Source organism: Sphaerodactylus townsendi, linkage group LG03 (assembly GCF_021028975.2).
Source record: "Sphaerodactylus townsendi isolate TG3544 linkage group LG03, MPM_Stown_v2.3, whole genome shotgun sequence".
In the NCBI taxonomy this organism is placed as follows: Eukaryota; Metazoa; Chordata; class Lepidosauria; order Squamata; family Sphaerodactylidae; genus Sphaerodactylus; species Sphaerodactylus townsendi.
The window spans coordinates 75,448,222-75,464,759 of record NC_059427.1 but is presented as its reverse complement, the minus strand read 5'-3'; the positions used below and the strand labels follow the sequence as shown (position 1 = coordinate 75,464,759).

The window sequence follows — 16,538 nt, the reverse complement described above, 5'->3', positions numbered from 1 at the left end:
TAGAGCTTAAGGTTCTCCATTGGGGAAATAGGAGCTGGATCCCTGGAACTGTGCTCCAGTGTCAAATAAGTAATAGAAATAAAGGAAAAGAAAAACACTGAGATTAACAAAAGTGCTCAGCTGAAGCCGGTCATCTCTTCATGGCAACAAAGAGAGAACTGAGGGAGAAGCACTCTCTCCACCTCTTGGCTCCAGATATTTGGTTCTCAACCTTCCTAATGCCACAACCCTTTAATACAGTTCCTCATGTTGTGGTGACCCCCAACCAATGGTGGGATTCAGCAGGTTCACACCACTTCGGCAGAACTGGTTGTTAAAATTGTGTTTGTATGCAACCAGTTGTTAAATTATTTGAATCCCATCACTACCCCCAACCCTAACATTTATCCATTTTACAGATGGAGAACTCTGATGCAGAGAGTCTTAGGTGATCCCTGTGAAAGGGTCATTTGACCCCCAAAGGGGTCGTGACCCACAGGTTGAGAACCACTGCTTCAGATGAAAGGGGGGGAGAGTAGGGAGGGAGGAGAGCACTCCAAGAACTTTGAAACTTCCAGAAGCAAATGAAATGAAGTAATTTGAAACTGTAAATATAAGATATGGAAGTTATTTCTTCAAACATTCATATATATAGCTTTGAAGAATCTTGCGAGTTCAATATATGCAGTTTTTAAAGCATTATTTTCCTGTTTCTGCTGGTTTATGTTTTATAACAGAAAATACAGAAAAGAAGGCATGTCTATCTGGTCACTGCTGAATTTCATTCTGCACTTACAATTGTCTGACGGCTCAGTGGCCAAATGAATAAAAACACAGCCAGGAACTGCACTCACAGACAGGAAGTAACTTTAATTAAATATTGTGAAAGTTGAAAAGTTTTTACAGCTTGAATTTCTGCAAAAAATTATAACAATCTCTACAGTAGTTAGTTTTCTCTAACAATAGTACTGTACAGTATGTGTATCTATTCCAAAAGGTTTAGTTAAGAAGGTGAAAGATTAGTAGAATCAGAGATGATTTTCTTTTCAGATGCAGTTGGGTACAATGATTTTCTTTTCAGATGCAGTTGGGTACAATGAAGAGGAAATAGGCATCCTTCACACAACCCAGCCAACATGGGCTTCACTTGATAAAGACTGAAACATAGTCATTTCCACTTAAAGCCATATTCTGTAAAGAGCGGCATCTGTAGTATTCACACAGAAGTTGGAAGGCTGGGGGCTTTTTAAATATAAATTCCCTTTTATCAGCATACTATAAATAGCTGGAGATAGAAACAAATTCTATATTTTGTCAAAGGATCTTTGGACATTGAAAGAAAGGGATACACATGTACATGACTTTGAATGGGCATCTAAATAGGTGCATCTCAGTCTAAATGGGATTCAGTGGAGGACATCACTGGACAAAATATGGCTTTAAATTTGATTACATTGCAGTGCTGTTGCTCACTATGTGAATTAGAATAAATGTATGGACTATAGAGAAGCAATACATTGGTATTCTTTATATTTTTCCAGTTTATGTGTAAGTGCGTTCTTAACCATTCTATGGGCAATAACCTTTTGGAATTTTCCCCCTCTCTGTCCTCCCCACCCCACTCCCTTCCCCAAAAGATCACACAGTGACATCTGAGTGAAATCCATTGCAAAATTCATACAGAAAGCATGCACGGTTGCAGCATTGTTGCTTGTCTAGAAAAAAGTCACATTGTCTTAAGGTAACAAAACAGTTCTTTTGTGCTTTTCAAATTCCATTTTTTTTCCTTAGAATGTTAGTGATGATTGACAGTTCTGGTGCGCAGTACAATGTACAAGTGAAATGAATATGATTTGCATTGTTAAGGCATCCAATCTGCTGGTTTATATTTATGTGAAAGACAGAGAAATATACAAGCAGACAAGAAAGAAAGTATTTTCATTGATTTCTATGAAGTTTCCCCCCATATTTAATGCACAAAAATGCGTCACTCCAAAGGGGAGAGATTCCATGCATATTAATAGAGTAAAACAGCATTAGATTTTTTTTATAAGCCTCAAAAGCAAAGGGTACTTTTTAAAAATCTACTTAACTAAATGCTACAAGAATAATATGCTACTTTTTGCCATATATTGGGGAAAAAACTTTTTAACTTACAAATAATACAAAAATAGACAATGGCTTTTGAGTGGAAATTAAACAAAAAGCATGGTTGAAAACAATTACTAAAAACCCCTATAAATGAATTGTATTAAAATCACATTTAAACAGCTAATACACCTGTGAGTGACCAAACAAATTAGCACTTTTCACATAGCAAACATACACAATAAAATAAACAGGGGATGCTGCAGGGGAAAAGCAATGTACAAATTCCAAAGATAAATACATTATTTATATGGATATTTTACAAAATCCTTTTTTTAAAAAAAACCAAACTTTTTCTTTAATTCTATTTGCAAGCAAGTGCAATTTTAAAGGTAGTGAGCTCATTTTGCAAAATATGCAGTAATTCTTCGTGTGTATATGTGATTGAAAAAAAAAACAGTCTTAAGACATTATAATGTATAAATATAACAATAACTTTGGCCAAAAAAAAATCACCCAAAATCTACATTATTTATAACTACATACAAAACCAATGGCAAAGACAAAAGAAGTTTGCTGCATCTTTGACTAAGCATTTTACAAATAGTTTTCCTAAAAATGAGAGCAAAATTCCTGTAAGTGTGGATGGGATCTGTAACCTACTTATACTCTTCTCCACCTCTCTTTCATATTTTAATTTGCTGCTGAAGAAGCCATTACCTTTTAATTAAGGGATTATGTTTCAGACTGAAAGGGTTCCTTAATACAAAAGCAATTGTAGCATGAAACCAAGCAATGTGCTTGTGTGCTTCTGGGCTGTCTGTGGGCTGGCAGGATGAATCCCGACTTTGCCTCTTGACCTCCAAACAAAAAACCAAAAAAAAAAAAAAACCCAGCCAGAAACAAGCTAAAGATGATATTTTGGCTGAGAAAATGCAAACAAAAATGTATGAAAGTGGCTCACATTTGTGCCTTTATTCTGTTGCATCAAATCCCAAAGAGATTTGTATGCATAGACTGGGGTTAAACTGCATTTAAGAGAGTAAGAGAGGCCACTCATTTGGAAAGGTTTTGATATAAGCTAAAGATAGAGAGCCATGCTAATCTAATTCTGCAGTTTCAGCATTACATCCAGAGGCACTGGATTTTCAAGGTAAAGTTGGGTTATGCATGTCATTAGCTACACTTTTGCTAATTTTCTGTCTTGCATTATTTACACAATCACCTAAGTACAATATTCTAAGAAACAGAGGGTCAAAAAAGTCTTACTGCCCCTAAAATAGACTTGGAATTCTAATTAATTGTGTGTGTGTATGTGTGTGTATGTGAATACGTATATATCTCCACACAAACATACCAAGAATGCAAAACATCAGATGAGCAAACTTTCTCTGGATGAGCAACACACACGAGCCAGCCCTTAACTGGCCTGGCCCTTTACTCTTCTAAGGACAGAAAACAACCACTTCTATCTGGCACTTCTACTTTTGTTCCATACAAGCTCATTTTTAAATGTTACCACTTGCCCATCTCTTCATGCAGCTTTCAAAGAAGATTTTTTTTAATCAAATAAAAGGGCTATTTGTGATAGTGCTCCATTCTCCCAGTATGACTTGTAATAGACAAATGGCAGCAGAGTTAAATCAAGGTTGGAAAACCAAAATACATGAATGGATTTTCTTCATGACACAGAATGAATCTTTCTCCCAAGTACATGGGATGGACAGCTCAAATAAACACCTTGCGCTTCCAGATTCTTCATGAATTTCAAAATTATTTTGCAAGGATGGTGAGGCTTTAACATTTATTTCGTTTAAAAACTTTGCAGATATTGTGAACTTCTTCTTTAAAAGAAAAAAAAGAAAGGAAGGAAGGAAGGAAAAAGGCCTGAGTTAAAAGTTCCACTCTGGGACTTGTGTCAGATTTTGTTCCGAAGTAGAATCCAACCTTTTTCATTAGTACAATTCTTCAAGGCAATTGTTTCACATGGGAGGGACGATCATGCCAGATATAGCTGTTAAAACAGACAAGGGGGTGGGGAAGATAAGTCACTTTGTGCAAGAGATTATCAATTCGAAACATTTACTAGCAGTGTATCAATCTACACTACATTTAGGATTTTACACACTACACTGAGCAACAGATTGGGGTAAAACACCCACTAAAATAAGGCAATTACTCCATAGAAACTGTATAACCGTAGCACATTAAATAACTGCTTGTGGCAACAAACTGAAAGAATCAATAATGTGTATTAGAAAGGAAGTATCATGTAAATAAGTTAAAATATTTAAACAAATCTGTTAAGTCTCAAATCAAATTGCCTTAGAATAAGAACTGACTTTTATGCTATGAGCAAATAGGTTGGATCAGACGATTTCCTTCTGCAATGTGAGGAGCTATACTTCCCTGGAGCAAGACTGAAATCACTGGATCTAAACCACTAAGTTGTATGCAAGAAAAATTAAAACAAGGATTTCATAATTCTGGAAAAAAAAAGTATTTTTAACTGACAGTAAATATTGGCCCTGGTCCAGGAGAAAAGCATACACATGAAAAAGAGGAAACCGTAGATGCTTTTCAAATGTTTCTCAGGTGGGGGACAGAAAACTGAATCCCTTTTAGTGATGATCGTATGATTAGCACTATTGAATTTAATGTAACTGCCCCTTTCAGTCCGGAATACCTCATAACATGTATATCTTCCTTTTAAATGAAGGCAATGGAATTGTTTTGAGGGCTGGTGTCTTCTAATTTTTTTCTTTTTAAGATGCCATATTCCCCAGTATACAGTACTAACAAGGAAGCTATGTTCAACATTTTTTTAAAAAAATCATGAATACCTGAAAGGTTAGTTGTTTCTGCCCTCTCCATTCCCCTACCCATTGTGTTCATGTTTATTGAGCTTACTTTATTCTATATTCTTGCTAATCTTCTGTGCTTAATTGCACATCTTTTCAGAATAAAAGATGAGTAGCAAAGTTGTCTTCCCCGTGTACATGTGGAGAAGATAACAGCCCAGCCTACTATCAACTGATATGGAACTTAGGAGGATCTCCAGTAAAGATCTAAATATAGTTGCAACTCACTTTGATAATCTAGAAAAGCCCTTGACAATAAACAATTTTAACTGCAGAAGCTATTCATAAATCTGAGCCAGTCCAAATTTCAACTGCCTTAAAGCCCTTCATTTTATATTTTGCTTTGCAACACACATCCACATAACCCCTCCCCCAAAATCTTAAAACATTTAAGCCAAAGAAACAATAGTTCATAAACCTATTTTCTATAACGCTGTCTCAGGGGAATGCTTTGAATTAATTAAAACCCAGACTTGGTTTGTTTGCATATACATGTCATTGCAGTTTCCTCATGGATTGAAATCTGAGGTAGCATTGCAGGGATAATGTATGTAAACACTGAATGTTTGAGTCACCTTAATTGTACAGTTAGGCTGTTTCCGCACAGCCCAATAAAAGCACCCTAGTGATGGTAAAAACACTGTCCCTGAGGTGCTGTTTGCACAGCAGCCGTGCTCGTGCCGCCAAGCGGTGCAAAAACGGTACTTTTGAACCTCGCTCGGGGAGCAAGGTTTTTCAAAAGTGGCATCTTCCACCCACTGCCATGCAAACGGCAGCAGGTGGAAGGCGGTGTTTTCCCCATGCTGGCCCCAAATGCCTCCTTAACTCCTCCTGGCTTCCATTGCTTTGTGGAGGCTAGGAGACACGCCTCCTGGCCTCCATCCCTGCAGTCATTGCTCTGGCCATGGGGATGTGTCCCCTGGCCTCCACAGAGCGACAGAAGCTAGGAGGAGGTAAGGAGGCATTTGGGGGACTGCGTGGCCATGCGGAGCCTACTCCGCCAGCTGCATAGCCAGCGGGGCCGTTCGTGCGAATGGCCCCAGGGCTTGCATCAGCATGAACCATGCCGATGCAGCCCCGCTGCTCTGGCTATCCCCGAGTTTCAAGCCCACACCAGCAGCTATAATGCCTGTGCATGATATTGGGCTAGGAAGTAGTCACATGATGTAGACAAGCCATGTGATTAAAGCTTACATACGTTATCACAGCTATGTAGGTTTCCAAGGAGGTGGAAACAGTTTTTCACCAGTAGTCATGTCACTGCTGTAACATGTGCATCAGATTTCATAGAAGCGATGGCATTACAGGCCTTCCACACAAACTGAGTTCTAGTTTTTCTCCACAAAACCTCAAAAATGTATAAGGTGACCTACAGCACACAGTAAGAAATAAATTCTTCCAATCTACAGACTAGTTTATATAATTCAGATTAAGTCAATTTACCACCATATTGACTCCAACAGGAATAAATTGGCTCATATGTTATTGCCATATAACTCATCTGTCAATCAGACTGTTTGCCAATAAATCTAAAAGGATCCACAAATATAAACTAGTGCCACCACTTCTGCAGTAAAACACTGAAAACAAATATAATAATTACAACTGCGATTTGTACATGGTCTGCATGATTGCAACAAGACTGTCTCTTTAACACGCCAGCTGCATGATTATTTGTGAGAGGATATAAAATGAATGTTTTCTTTAGACTGATGCACTTCATAGATGGATGATTTAAAATCACAGCAATCATCTCAGACATTTAGGCAAATGATTTTGTGTGGAAAAACCCAACTCTATGCCTATGTTTTCATTAAAGCTGTAATAATTTGATAAGAACCAGCTAGAAGAAAAATGAGAAGAATTTATTTTTATACCCCACTTTTCTGTACTGAAAGGAGTCTCAAAGCAGCTCACAACTGCCTCCCCCACCTACACAGTCACCTTGTAAAGTAGGTGGGGTTGAGAGAGTTGTGAGAGAACTGTGATTAGCCCAAGGTTACCCAGTAGGCTGCATGTGGAGAAGTGGAGAATCAAACCTGGTCCTCCAGATTAGTGTCCACCACTATACCACACTTGCAGCTTGGGGTTAGGAAGTGGGAAAGAATGTTTTCTCCACAAATGTCACATGTGCAAGAATTATAGGACTAATCAGCAAAGGGAAGGTAAACAGCAACAACTAAATGAAGGAAGACAAGGATGCAAAATATATCGGTGTAAGCAGGACTTGGCCTCCTAAAGGTAAGACCTGTTCTGGTAGCATAACAATCAATTAAAAATAATCTGGAGTCTCTCTTATGTTCTCAGAAATACCAGCAGATTTCAAATCAAAGCCCTTGAGTTAGATCAGACTTTCCTTTTCCATAAGTAAGAGAGGTAGATTTTTGCTTCTCAATGCAGATCCCCACATTATATACTTTTCATTCTTTTCAAGGGTTCTCCCATATTCCTAGAGCTCCTTATCATGGAGCACAGGGACTGCAGTGGCAGTGGGTGCTTGGGAAAGATCAATTTCATAAGCCGACCTACACTCACGGTCCTTTGGATCTTATCACTTACCAAAAAAACCCCCTTGAGGAAATAAATTCATCAACAGCCTTGCCACCATCATCCCAGCCCCTTTCAGAAAGCATCTAAACTACATAATGCATCTTGTAGTTTCTTGGAATTGTAGCAGCAATCATCAAATGAGCATGGGAAGCTGTTCCCAAAGAAAGGAGATATGCAATTTTCATAGCACAGTAGAGGGAAAATCCAGGACCAGAGAGGGAATAGGAAAAGGAAGGCTTGATACATTTGCAGTGTTGTTTGATACATTTGCAGTGTCGTACTGCAAACCTATTGACATTATATGATATAATTTCAGATATAAAAAAGATTTTTTAAAAAAATTTCATGATTCCTGGGATTGTATTATGGGGTGTGTGCACCTGTGTTGGAAACCTATAACTGTCTAGACAATTGACAATTCTGCCCTGGTCACAATAGTGTGTCAAAACAAGGATGGGCCATTATAGGTATGCATGCTGGTGGACAATGGTAAAAGAGAACATGTTATGTCAAGAAAGAAATGGTTGGATAAATGAGAAGATTATTGGTCACCTGGCCTTTGTTCAACTTTACATGTTCTACCTCTACCTTCCATGGTTAGAGGAAGAGACACTTATGTTGGAGGGAGGCAGCTGAAAGAAGACTTCAGACTTTGATCAATGGAGTGGAAGAATACAGTCCATCCTGTATGGAGTTACCATGTTCTTTCCCATGTAAGTGTACTGACCCATCTGATTATTCCTTATTATTAAACTGTTAGGATAACTGGCAGTGAATAAGAGCAGAACTAGATAAGATACTGGGAGTTCCGTAGAGGGAGCTCCCAGTATAAAAGGGACATAAGGCCAAGCAGGACAACAGCATTAAAAAAAAGGTTTTTTAAAAAAGCATTTTCCCTCCATGTACTTTTCCTGACTTAAGAAAGCCTTGTGGAGCCTCATTTGCCTTGCTGGGGTAAGGAGATGTGTATGTCTGCCCCATCAAGATAACCAGCAGTTCTATAGAGCCATTTCAGTCTGGAAAAGTGGCTGGTGTAGGGAAAGCTTCATCCTCCTTTACTCTTCAGTCTCAACCAGAATTTGGCTCACACATCCTGATCGTCACATTTAAAAAAACCACCAGAAGGTCCATGCAGGTATTCCCAGTATCTTGTCTAGATCTGCCCATTTTTGCAGACTTTCCATAATGGACGTTTATGGTATCGCTGCAATAATTTTCTAAGTAACAATTATTCCTCCTGTTAGGAAAGTTTAATAACCCACTGGAGGTAAAAGTGAGAGATTGTGCCAATAGAACAGAAATGGCATAATGTAAGGCCCAGACATAGGTCTTTCAAAGAACACCGATCATTATTATTATTACCACTGAAGAAGCCTAATACTTCTGAATTAAATTACAAGTAAAAAGGCAGAATGAAATTCTGAATTTCTTCCTGCTTAAAAGGTTTCCTATTTCCATTCTGCCAGGGCCTTATCATGCTACTTTTGTACTTTAAGTACTGTGTGTAACAAGACCACCTAGGCTTTTTCCTGCTTCATTGTGCAATTGATTTTGAAAAAGAAAATATCACAGAGAATTTTTTCTCTAGTTATGAGAGCAAAACCTCCTTACAAAAGGAAGAGATTTTTTAAAAACAAAACCCATAAATGAGGACCATTTCTTCCTATTATGTCCCAATGTGTATAAAGACGCTGTATCAAAGAAAAAAATATATAAAGGCAAACATGTACCTTATATTGTTGCAAAACAGCACAGCAGGAATATCAAGCATGACTGTAGTTCTAGTGAAGAATTTGGTGGATCTCAGTCTTTTACAAGCAAAATCTGATTGCTCTCTAAAGTGTTTGCTTAAGCAGTAATATACACAAGAAATGATGTGTTTCTGAGTAGTGACTCCATGGGTGGGCATGATGGCAGGAGAATTTCTTTTAATTCATCACCGCATGTTCAGTTGTCCCCCCAAAAAGACCTGCCAACTTAGTGTTTCTCTTACAGAAGAAGACTGAATTCTAAGACAAAATTAGGATCGAGGCTGAAGTCAGCATACTGCAAAACAGGCCCCTTCTGCACAACCAAAATAAAATGTTTTGAGGCAGGAAATAAAATGTTTCTTACATGGAGTTTCTATGTGGCTTTTTTGTCAAAACAGTTTATTTTCAGCCTGAAAGTGTTTTAAGTGAATCCTCTTCTTTAATAATAGGCCGTTTCCGCACGGCCCCCCAGGCGCCCCCACGCCGGCAAGAATTCTGCTGGTGCATGGGGCGCTGGAGGCCATTACCGCGATGTGCAAGCGATGCAGTGAGCGAGCGGCCTCAGGAAGTCGGGCGATTTGGCGGATCGCAGGCTGACTCGCGCGATGGAGCCACCTCAGCCTCCTCTCCCTTTCCCACTCACCTTGTCCCCGTCATTAAATGCCTGCTGAGCCTCCGAGAAGCCCATGCCCACTTTTCGCCCTCCGGACCTCCAGGGGTCGGAGGAGGACGGTGAGGCGAGGGGCTTCGGAGGCCAGCAGGCCGCGACAGGGACAAGGTGAGTGGGAAAGGGAAGGCAAACAGCTGCAGCCTCCTCGGGCGGTGCGTTAAGCTCGGGCGACCGCTGAGGCCAAGGGAACACGCTGTTGGGGCAAAAATAACCCTTTAAAGGGTTGTTTTTTAGGGCGGCCTGACGCTGCCCTGGGGGAGGGGGAGCGAAGCCAGGTCGGCGCTGCTGCATTGCAGCAGCGCCGCCTGTGCGAATGGCTCCCTGGGAACGGCGTTTTTGCCGTCCCCAGGGCGCCATAAAAGGGCCGTGCGGAAACGGCCATACTTTTGTGGGAATTTTTTCACTTTAGTGATTCTTTTATGGAAACATTTTCACTTGCTGTGCGGATCTCTTTAAAACAGTGGTTCTCAACCTGGGGGTCGGGACCCCTTTGGGGGTCAAACGACCCTTTCACAGGTGTCGCCTAAGACTCTGCATCAGTGTTCTCCATCTGTAAAATGGATAAATGTTAGGGTTGGGGGTCACCACAGCATGAGGAACTGTATTAAAGGGTTGCGACATTAGGAAGGTTGAGAACCACTGCTTTAAAACATTTTCCCATGCAGCTGCTCAGCTGGAGGGTGCCGAGTGAAGCAAGACAAGCCCAATACAAGGCAGGTGGGCCACTGAAAGTTGGTGGCTCTCATCTTGCATTAGATGGCTGGGCACAAGCTGCCCCTGCAAGCTGACAGCCCCTGCTTCATGCTAGGTGGATGAGAGTTGGATGGGAGCTGCTGCTACAAGTCAGCAGATGTTGAGGAGCTGAGTTTGTTGGAGCCAGTGCCACTGCTACCATGTGTGGAGAACAAGGTGAGCATGTAGCGAATGAAAGGTGGGCAGGAGCTGGGACCATGATGAACAAGGGCAAGCCAGCAACCCCTTACTCTGCATGAGGGTGGAGGGAACTGGCCATTCTGGTCTCCCAGTCTGATGCTAGAACCTATCCTTTTTTGCTCTTTTTCAATGCTAATATTAGCATGCAGAGTGGTGCATGTGTGTTGGTTTAGATACATGACTCTGTAGAAAGGGGAAGTTTAAACCTACTCTCACTTCCTTGCATGGCCCCAATTTGAATCAAATTCTGGGAAGTTCTAATTGTGGATTTCCCAGGTCTCATCTAGTTTGACGCTGTGGTGTTGCAGCCACTTAATCTAATATTATTAAGCCATATCTGCCCACAGGCTTGGGTCCATTGCCTAAATGCATGGCTTTCTTTCAACCTCAAATCCATGATTAAAATATGTTTGACTGACACTCTATGACAGCAGTGCTTCTGTTTTTGCTACTGATTCATGCTATCAGGAGAAAAAAATCAAGGCCTTTCTTAACCAGTGGGAAATGTTTGACCCCTCAGAATTCTTTCCAATTGAAACTGTAAATCAAAATACCATAAAATGCTAAAAAAGAAATCCATGCATTCTTTCACTGCAATGTCCTACACACTGCTCCTACATTCATCCAGGTGAGGTTTGAATAAATAAGCTGTATGTAGATTGCAGCCTTTATGGTAAAAACAAAACAAAGCTAACCCACTGCAATTTAAGATTAAGACCCTCATCGCTTTGAAAACAAAAAAGTGCTTTCCACATCCTGTTTGCATGCTTCTTTCCTCTACAGTTGCAAACTCACAACTCAGAAACTTGTGGCATAGGTAAGAAATCTTCAGAACATTGGAAACATTGGGATAGCTGATTGTTAAGTAAGACTCACATGAAATAGCTTAAGGCAATGGAAAAGAATGTGCTGTTTATCACCAAATTCTGTGAGATATGCAGCCATTTAAGAGGATAGAAAAAAGACTTTCAGGTCTGAATGAAATATACCATGCATCAGTAACCCTCTCCACCTCTGGCACAGTTTTGAGGCAGCTGGTGATTATAAGTACCCTTCTTGTCTAAGTGAGCATGAAAATGTATACCCCTCTCAGAGCTTCAGAATGTGTAATTATGAGGGAGGCTTAAACACAGTAGGACAGCTACATGGCAGACCAAACTCAACAGTGAAATGGAGGATTTTTTTAATGCTATACATCAGAGGTTCAGATATTAAATGAATCTTTCACTTCCTGGATCTGAACGAGGAACAACTTTATAATATGCACCCATTCTATCAAAAGCTATTACAGTATTTGTCAATGAAAGATAGGTTTCCAGAAATGCAAAGACACCAGAGGACTTAAATGAGATAAGTGCTGATGAACTATAGCATTAGATTGAATTCAGTAAAGAGATATGTGTGGCCCTTAAAAGGTCAAGTTGGAAAAATGAAGTGGGCTCAAATGATAATTTTAGGTGCTAACAGCTAGGAAAAGCCACCACAAGTCTATTTTGCAATGTAGTCGCTGGCGGTTCAGATGCTCTGATGTGCAAAATATAGGCAGCAAGTCTGAATTTATTCACCTTAAGCCCTAGCTGTTCTTGGCTCCCTTTAATTCCATACCACTTTTTATTTCAGTGTCTGTAAACTAACTTTAAAGATATCCTTTATGCACAACTTTACTTTTTAGAACTGGATCAGAACTTTTCTTTTCAGACCAGAATTCTCCACAACCCACAATTCTACAACTCCATATCTTTTGGAAGCATGCCACATCCCATCATCTGGTAACTGATTTTAAAATAGGCAGGAGTTTCATAACCAATTTGCAATATGGTGTGGATGGCATCTTCCAAAGGGAATAAAAATTAAAATCTACTAGGCTAGGGGTAGCTTTTTTGTATGAACCCAAGCAGAAGTTCATATCAAGTCTTGCTTTTTTATGAATGCAAAGAGTTACATCCATACATTCTAAAAGAATTTGCTTCAATGTGCAAACAAACAAGAACCCCATCTCATTCAGTAAAAGGAGTTGGGTTTATAAAGTAATGAACTAAGTTTTATGTGTTAAAAATGCCTATAAGACCGGTGCAAATTCACCGTTGGAAAAAGAAAAAAAATCTAATAATGTGGGGGGTGAGGGAGCATCAAGACCAGCAAAAACGACAATGGGAGACTTTTGCTCTCACCAGTTTATGGAAAAGTATGAAACTTTGAAGTACAAAGAAACCAAGAAATGGAATGCAAAACAGCAACAAACAGGTTACAAAATGTAAATAAGGCCTGGCAATTTCATTGCATGATTTTCTGGGAGAGATCATGCCCCCCCCCCCAAAAAAAAGTTTCAGTATGCATCCGTTAAAAATATAACATACATCAACAATAATGTGGTAAACTGCATTAATCTGATGACAAGCCAGAGAATCCAACTGAACAATTTCTGCCTGTTTTGGGTTTTCCGGGCTCTCTCTCACACACAAATGTAAAGAGAAGAGCAGCCAAAGCAAAATTATTGTTTCCCACACCAGGGAATATCTCAGATGATCTCCTGAAGCCACACTGAATCTTTCCATTTGTAATGTATTCCTGTTTAATTAAAGATACAACAGTAATTTAGATGAAGAATTAGGCACACTTTGCCTAGATGGTGGATTAAATAGTCCTCAGCCCTAGTGAATCACTTTGTGTAATGTCTGTGTCTCAATTCATTTTTTTAATATGCCTGAACCAGGTCTGCAGCTCTGGTTCTTTAGCAAGACGCCTTGACCTTTTTGGAATATGATGACAGCCCAAAATATCAACCAGAATGAAGCATTCTTCTGATGGGATTGAGACAACAGAGTGACATTACAGAACAAGACAATGCAACACAACACTCTGCCTTTCTAGATATCAAATGAGTTGTCCTGAGCCAGCTGAAGGTGGCAAATTGCCCCATGTCACAAACATGGTAGAAGAACATATTCATGTGATTGCTTGGAGTGTGAGTAATGAAAAGGAAATGGAGTACCAGGGAAGGCATCAGCTAAAGTGATACAGAGATGACAGATTGCCAACAGATGAAGATCGTTTCAAGGAAACACTGCATGTTTGCAAGATAAATTAGTGTATATGCAGTACATCAATCATTAGGAACTGATACACACTTAGAAGAAAAAAAAATCTTACACAAGAGCGGAATATGCCATGTGCAATTTGCTGTCACATGCTAACCAACTTGAACGTGGACTGTTTTCTGGGATGATCCCTGCCCCACATATACTGCTGCCACTAGCAAGATTTCACACGTGTGGACATGACAAAGGAAAAGCAAAAAAGAAAGGGAAGATTGACTGACGTACTTCAGGAGAAGGCCAGACCCTGGAGAGACCCTGCAGTGGAGTACTTGCTAGAGTCCACAAAAGACTGGTCTGATAAAAGACAACGACAAGGAATAAGAAAGGAAAGAAAGAGAAAGGCTGGTATTAGTAAGCAGCAATATCACTTGTTTCAAAGCAAACACTCAGACTATGCTTTTAAAGACACAGTCTCAATTCAACAGTACAACAAGGATTCCCTTGTTTTGCCAAGCAAGGGAATGAATCAGCAAACAGGGGATAATATATGCCATCACACTGTACACCGTCAAGGTTTATCCCTCTTGTAACCCAAAAACACAAGGTGCTGCAAAGTAATAACATGTCCTGATTGGCCTACCTTGCAGGCTATTCCCATTGGTGCTGGTACAGGTTGGGGGAGGGGAAGTCTGTGGTCTAACAACAGGGGCAAAAGCACTCTTCTGTTTCACCGCTGAGACCATGTTGGCTGGTGAGAAGGAGAAGATTCCAGAGGAGCTGCTACAGTTAGAAGGGAGGCTAGTGGAGGAGGCCATTGTTGGACTGGATGGCACGACTAGAGTAATAAAAGAAAAAGAGATTCTTAAGATTTCAAATGGAAATGCTCTGAGGTTCTCAGTTCTGAGAGTAGTAACGTTTTATTAGCAGATGCAGTCAGAAGCTGGAGTTTCATTTTTAGCAGAACCTCCTAATCTTACCTTCATGATGTGGGAGCTGCTTAAACATGAATCTCTCCTCCTCTGAAATGGTAATGTCATGTGCACAAAGTTCATAAGGTATCTCCTTCCCAAACTAATATTCCTGTAATTTACAGGAAAAGCAATATGGGTGTGGGAAGGAATTACATTTGTTGACTCCTCTGATGTTATGTAAAACTTCTAACACTGGCTTTGAGGTGGGAGAAAGAGTTCTGTTGCAGTGCCTCCCAGAATGAGAAGGCAGGATCAGGCCCTCACAGACCCTTCATTTCTAGCATGGCTTGCCAATCATGCCAGTTTTCACATGACCAGTAAGTGCTCCTTAAAACTGGCAGAAGAGATGGTTTGAGAATAAACCAGTTTTCTAAGCAAAAGGGGAGACAATGTCTCAAATGTAAAAATGTGCATTTCACACCATACAGTTCTGCAGTAAGACTCTTGTTTTCCCAAGTAGATGCACCGCAAAATCCCAAATGTACCTGACAAAATATTGCAGATTTCAAGCTGCACAAAATTCAACAAATATGACTTGTATTTTCTGCAACATTGCAAAAGATTCCACAGTACACTTCTCAAAATGCAATTATGTTTCACGGCCAGCCAAAATAAATTTGGGGCAGGATCCAAAACATTTGAAAATGAAAAGAATGTATGAAAAAGTTTTCCACAGCCTCCCCCTTTCCACTATATTTCCTTTTGTCTTTTGAAAAGTCACTTTTGAAAGGAAAGACTTCTGAGAATGCTGTGGGATATGGCCAGTGGTGGGATTCAGCAGGTTCGCACCACTTCGGCAGAACCGGTTGTTAAAGTGGTGCTTGTAAACAACTGGATATGGCAAAAGAGTTGCAGCTAGAACTGGGAACTGGCAGAAATCTGCCCTCCCTCACATCTGTCCCCTGAGCTCTTTTATGAATAGTGCAATTTATTTTTATTTTATTAGATTTGATACCCTGCCCTTTCCCTGCCTAGGCCAGGTTCAGGGCAGCTCACACAAATCATTAAAAACATAACATCTTGGGAGACAAGACTTGGGAGAGTGGTTTCTGTCTTTGTCCCCAGTGTCATATCCTATGACATTCTCAAGGATCCTCAGACCGACACATGTCCAACTTTTGGGAAACTTCTGTGGGAACAGTAAGGTAGGGGGGAAAAAGTCTCTTCTGTGAACTTGTTCTATGCATAATTTTTAAGGATGCACCAAGTCATCACTTGGGTTGCCTGAATGCTTGGAGCGAGTCTGAAACTATATCTGAAATACATGCCTCATTCTGACAGCTAAATTTTTATGGGTAATAAACGAACAGATAATCCTGAGACATTCTTCCATTTTTCAAAATTGCAATGTTAGTTTTAAAGGAATACGTCAGAATGCTTTTGGTTTTTGTATAATATCATTACGTTATACACTATACAGCTTGACTAATTTTGCAATCTGAGGCCGTTTCCGCACGGGCAAAATATGACGTCGTCGCAACGGAAAAAGAAGCGTCAGAGCGGCAGAGCGCTCGCGAATTAGCGATAGTCACTGCCGCGTAAAACGCTTAAACCGGGCGCGCCAAGATCGCAAAATCTGTGTTCGTTCTCACTTTTTTTCCCCTGCTGTGACGATCGACGCCAAGATTGCGGCGAACAGCCGCCACGGATTGTCGTCAATAAATGGCTGCCGGGCTCCATCGCTTCACGGTTATATG

At 40.2% G+C, this 16,538-nt stretch overlaps 1 protein-coding gene across 5 annotated transcripts in view; it reads right to left on the bottom strand.

Moving 5' to 3' along the window:
* Positions 1 to 829: 829 nt before the first annotated feature.
* The window catches only part of EBF1 (EBF transcription factor 1), a 422,414-nt gene continuing 406,705 nt past the window's right edge, over positions 830 to 16,538 (bottom strand). For 4 of the 5 annotated variants that reach the window (XM_048487679.1, XM_048487680.1, XM_048487682.1 and 1 more), the window contains exons 15-17: positions 14,511 to 14,705; positions 14,156 to 14,224; positions 830 to 4,081 (exon numbers count right to left, since the gene is read on the bottom strand). In XM_048487679.1, the coding sequence (XP_048343636.1) occupies positions 14,157 to 14,224; positions 14,511 to 14,705 (263 nt within the window). In that variant the 3' untranslated portion in view covers positions 830 to 4,081; position 14,156. The remainder of the gene's footprint in view (positions 4,082 to 14,155; positions 14,225 to 14,510; positions 14,706 to 16,538) is intronic. The other variant, XM_048487684.1, reaches the window with a different exon arrangement.